General features: G+C 34.7%; 1 protein-coding gene across 1 annotated transcript in view; it reads right to left on the bottom strand.

Annotated features, from left to right (window-relative positions):
• Nucleotides 1-2,523: 2,523 nt before the first annotated feature.
• The window catches only part of LOC104411293 (neural cell adhesion molecule 2-like), a 16,385-nt gene continuing 13,158 nt past the window's right edge, over nucleotides 2,524-5,750 (bottom strand). Inside the window, exon 5 of the mRNA XM_010021679.1 lies at nucleotides 2,524-2,835. Within this exon, the coding sequence (XP_010019981.1) occupies nucleotides 2,724-2,835 (112 nt within the window). The 3' untranslated portion in view covers nucleotides 2,524-2,723. The remainder of the gene's footprint in view (nucleotides 2,836-5,750) is intronic.

Raw genomic sequence — 5,750 nt, 5'->3', positions numbered from 1 at the left:
AATTACTATGCACTGTCCCTCATTTGGAAATATTTGCACATATCAGTGTTTTTTGAGCATTTTTTCATAGTTATAGCGTGGCTTTCTCCTGCACAGCATAGTCAAAGCATAAGAGATAACATACCAAATGGTATGCTTGGACAGTCCATTGGTAATTTAGAACTGTTTAATTCTCAGCCTTCACATAGCCCAGCTGGCAGGAGACTTAACAGCAGGAAGAAAATAAATACTCCTGAAAATAACCTTTGATTTATAATCCAATATCGTGGGAAATGCTTTTGCTTCCAGTATTGAAATAGTTTTGCGGTACATTTTACTTATAAAGAGCAGCACAGGCGTATCAATAATAAATGTGCTGACAAGAACTCTTAAATTTTCTAATTCCTTCATATTGTAATTAGAGGCCATATTAGACAACAAAACCGAACAAAACAAACCCCAAACCCCAAATATATAGCTGTTAGGCCATAAAGTTTTTTGTGCAAATCTCAAGAAGAAGTACTAAAATTTGAAATGCACCCACAGTTGAGCCTAGACACTGTTAGCTCTGTCCACATTGTATAAGAACCTTGTTGTGCAAATGATCATGCTGGATTCAGGAAAAAGCACCATTTGCCTATCAAAGCTTGATTTATGTGAATATGCACAGCACCACCTAAGTTTGTGATGGCAAATAGAAAAGGAAAGGATGTTTCCTACCTTCATCCCCAGTAAAAATACTGCATGAGATGATGTGGGCTGCCACATTATTTTCAACTGCTGGAGTTTTCCAGGTCCCTTCCTTGCATTTTGACAGAGGAAAAAGCCCAGCTGCTAACATATACTTTGTAGAATAACATATATTCACATACAAGAGACAACTGTCTCTCCTGATTACAGGTGAGGGGCAGTCCTGCTCACTGTGTACTTACTCAGGAAGAAACAGGACTGAAATTTAATAAACAAGCAGCTATTTGGTAGTACTGCCTACCCAGTAGTGGGAGTATGTGGGAGCAACAGTGAGAGGTCATAAAGGAATGTCTTCATCTTTCCTTCGCTCAGAAATAGTGTCTTAAGGAAACTTCTTTGCGGCACATTTAAATTATTCTCCTTCATGACTTTTATCCCACATTTCTACCTCCTCTTACCCATTCTTTTCACTTTGGTACTGGTTTTGTGGGAACTTGGCCTCTTATCCTAGCCACACCTGTGGCATGCCTCTGTGCTCAACTAGTTGGTTCATTGTTGTTATTTTCTAAGGTAAGGAAAAGTTGTAAAAAAACCCCATAAAATGACTTGGTTTTGAAAAATAAAAAAGACCTATGCATTAAATATGTCCTCAGCAATTTCAAATGCACTAAAGCTTGGGTTAACATGAAGGTTAACCTGCCACCTTCCTCAAATTTAAGGACACTCTTTTACATTTCACTTTCAGCTTTACTGCACAAAAGTCAACCACTTCAGCATGACTATGAAATATCAGCTACAGGTTGATGACATCCTGTGGGAAACTGGGAAGTATAAGAACTTCAAATATGAGAAAAATTCAGATATAGTGTGGAGAGAACATGATTTACTGAGTAAAGCTACACTTAAACCTCAAGTATGACTTAGATTTGGGAAATCCATAAGGTACTCTACAGTTTACTTTGTTAAGTACAGTTTTTCAATCTAGTTTTCTATATTGTTTATCTACTTTTTTCACAGGAAGATTCTGAAAAGTCTGGTAGGTGTGAATACACTGCTGAAATAGAAACAAAATATGTTACTCCAATTAGTAGCACCGATAAATCAATGGTAATAAATATGAATAAATTTTGCATCAAATATATCAGTCCAATTTCAGTGGTGCATGTTAAGCAGAATAATAAATATAAATAAAAAAATTAACATCTTAAGGAATGCTAGACAGGAAAAAATGTATTTGGTCTAATACCAAATTAGCTTGTGTTTATTGTAAGGTTTCATTTAAAGCCAAGGTTATGATTAAAAAAAGTTTTATTTTCACACCTTTGCTGTACTTTAGTTCACATGCAACCTCTAAAACTTTAATACAGAAAACCTGAATCACTGAAAATCATGGAGTCTTTCAGAGTCACACTCATGTAGTCAGGATGAGGCCAATATAATGCTACAAAATAGTTAGCCAATATTATTTAAGTCTCTACATGGTCAGTATCAACTTTTTATTTTACCAAAGAACCCAGGTGAAACTACAGGTAGAGCTGGCTATTTGTTTAGTTCAAGTGATAAGCACAGCTGGAATGACTACTGAGTGTCTGCCATTGCTAAGGTCTTAAACTTTACATTGAGACTGTTGGGTTTTTTTAAGGGCAACCTAAACTTTTGTTTTATTATAAATGGAAACAAATACAGTCATAGATGTCACTTTATGTACGTAGCTTGCATTGTAAGATCTGGAGAGACCTTGTGTTGTTTGTGGTTAGGGGTGCTTTATAACTGTTCTTCTAAGTAGACAAACTTTATCATATAACAAATTACACTTCTTATCCTGCAGATTTTTCGAATTTATACCATGGGACTTGGTGTCAGCGAAACTACATACTAAAACCATTAACCAAAGAATAGAAAGGAACTGTAGACAGAAACTGTTTCATTGTATGTACACATGTACTAACTATTCCAAGCTTAAGTTTCCCAAGAAATTAAGGTCAGCTGTAAAGTTTTGGTCACGGGGTTACTTCGATCCAAATGCATTATCCAGACAGCTGTAGTTTATCTTATTATGCTTTGCTATCATCTTCTTTTGACTGGATGATGTCATTAGCAACTTTGATTTCTATGTTTTCTGCATTTAAAGCTTCTTTCCCATTTTCCTCCTTTAGTGGCAGCTTCCTATCGGAAGAAGAGAGGAATCATGGTAGCACGTAAAAAACACATAATCTGGCATTGAAGTCTACAGTGTATATATTGCTTATACAGTTCATAGTGTTTCTAAAAACATAATTTACATGATTTATTGACAATAATGTGTAATTATTTTTATTATGAGCACTGAGGTTATTTGCTTTTGAAGAAATTCATATTAACTCTTCCCATTTCTATAAAGCCAGAAAAAGCTAAATGGCACATGACAAGAACATTGCTGATGCTCAAAATGCGGTTTCTGCAGTAAGACAAAAGTAGCAATAGAATGCCAAGCAAATTGACCCAAGACAGTGCAGAAGTATGAGTTCCTTAGGATACTGTGAAACACTTACAGTCAAGCCTTTTGCTGAATCTAGATTATACTCTTTTTTATGTCTGTTTCCAAATGTAAATTCAATTCTATATGAAAGAGGAAATCTATCATTGGAGGTTATGCCAAGATATTGGTAAAGGAAAGAACTTCTTATAGCACAATGAGGTAATGGAAGTTATTTTCTTACTTAGAAAATTGTAAAATTTATTTTTGCTACATCGCACTATCTAGCTGCATTAATAACTCATAGCTCTTCTAAGACTAGTTTAGTGAAAACTCAAAGGAGTTTTATAATCCTTAATTCCAGTGGCAGTAGAGTCTCCACCCTTGCTTTACAGGAAAGATGAACACAGATTTCATTCAAAAAAGTCTGGAAAATCATTGATTCTCTGCTGCCAGCAGTAAGCTGTCAAAACCCAAACAAACGAAAAAAAAGCTGTCAAAATATGCATGGTTTACTCAGATGTTCCTGTAATAATGTCTCCTGGGCGTTATTGCTGTTAATCGTGATTTCAGTTTTGGTTTGCTTTCTGTTTTTTAACTAGGGAATAGTATGCATATGCCTTTTTTATCCATAATAACTGTTAAATGTTTCAGTAAACTTCCACTGTGATTGCTTCGATGTCCCAAAGAGCAATATACTGTTCAAGACCTGTCTGAGGCAACCCTTAGGAAAGTCTTGTAATAACAATGTTTAATAACAAGAAATAAAACTGTGCAATACCCAAATTCCCAGCCTTATGAAACTTACGCTATCTGAAATGAACTGCTGTTTGTCTAGAGGTTAAACAGTGAGCACAACCTGTATCTCAGAGAAATCAAAGAGAACACTAACTTGTTCTATTACAGTAAAGTATGTGGGATATATATCAGCTGTCTGGCTTTGAGCACAGAGGAAGATCTCGAGCAGTTGCCTGTTTCACATGGCACACCCAAGGGAAACAGATTTCAGCCCACAACACAATGCCTGAAAGAATGGAAACAGCAGAATCAACACTAATCTATTTTTAAAAGAAGATAAAACATTGGGGCAGAGGAAGCATGGCTCATGAGACACATTTAGGTAAGCAGGCACCTGTGTTAAAGGCCGGATCATGCAAAGCACTTCAACCAGTATTTTAAGAAAGACTGAATTTAATCTAGTTTTATATAAAGGCAGATTAATTTCTTAAAAGATGTTGCTGAAAGGGAAGAAATATTTAGACAAAGTGAAAGCTGGGCAATTGATAGAAGTGGAGAAGTGGATTAAGAGCATGTTCTCAAATTAATTGAAATAGGAAGATTTGTTAGAACCCCGTTGAAGAATAGTAGGTATTACTGAAATCCATGTTCATGCAAACAGTGATAAAATTACCCTTGCTTTCAGTGCAAGCAAGGGGGAAAAAAACCCCAAACAACCAAACTACAAACAGATCAAATGTTCTGCAAGATTTCCTCATCAAATAGTCCATCCTTTCACACCTTTGCTGTATGTTAGTTCACATGCAACCTCCAAAACCTGACTGTCTTTAAAAACTTGTGGATTTTTTTGGATATCAGGTGAAGTTATCAGTTTAGTTGTTGTTAGACATTATCCTTTTGACTACGACAGAATTTTTTGAAATTTTCCCCTTCGTTTCAGATATTAATTCATATTTAATCTTTAGTGCAGATTCAATCATTGTCTTCTTTTAATTAACTAAATGAAATTTAAACATTTTAATTACACCAGTTTTCCTACACCTTATTTTCTTTAGCTACATCTATTCAAATTAATTTGGTATTTTTCAGCTGGGCAGACTAATCCCTTTCAAATCTTAAAGCAGTTTATAAAGAAAACATACTAGAAAAGGTTCTTTTGCTTTAATCAGATGCTGGGTGTTATCAATCATTAATAATATTGACTTCCCTTAGTGCTGCAAGTAGCCTAAATGCAATAGTCTGCTGTTATTACCCACGCAACACTTTAACTAGAATATTTACTTTCCTATTTTATAGGAGAATGGTTCCCAGACATTTTGATACTGGAATTTACCCAGCTTCATTAATACTAAGAAAAACTCAGCTAACACTAGAAACACAATAATGTCAGATTAGGAATGTAATTAGTACCACATTTCATGTGGTATTTTAATCCTATCACAGAAACGTAATATGAAATGCACAGCTCAAAATTATTTCCTGCCAGCATTATTAAAACTTCTTGACTTGGAGGTAAAAGTGCTTTGGGCTCATCTGTCACGCATAGATTCTAAACCTGGTTTTGACAAGAATCACCTGAGTTAAGGTAAAACGTAGACTGCTGAATAATATGCTGAGCAATATAAAGAAAATATTATTGTAAGAGGAAGTAATCCCTTTATTACTTATTTCCCACAAATGATTAAATTGTATATAAAGTTCTAAGTATAATTTGATATTATTCAAAATTATTAAATTAATATTAAAAATATTTAATCTAATTTAAACTGAAGTCTTATCTTGTATACCTTTAAGACTGCTATAATTAGTCAGAATTAATCCCACATTGTATGAACAATGCCAGCCTGAAATGTGCTTGAAAACTTTCCTTCCTGCAAGCTACGCTCTT

This window comes from Nestor notabilis, unplaced genomic scaffold (genome assembly GCF_000696875.1).
Source record: "Nestor notabilis isolate BGI_N333 unplaced genomic scaffold, ASM69687v1 scaffold1309, whole genome shotgun sequence".
Classification (NCBI taxonomy): Eukaryota; Metazoa; Chordata; class Aves; order Psittaciformes; family Psittacidae; genus Nestor; species Nestor notabilis.
The sequence above is the reverse complement of the archived record's forward strand: the minus strand, read 5'-3'. Positions and strand labels throughout refer to the sequence as shown.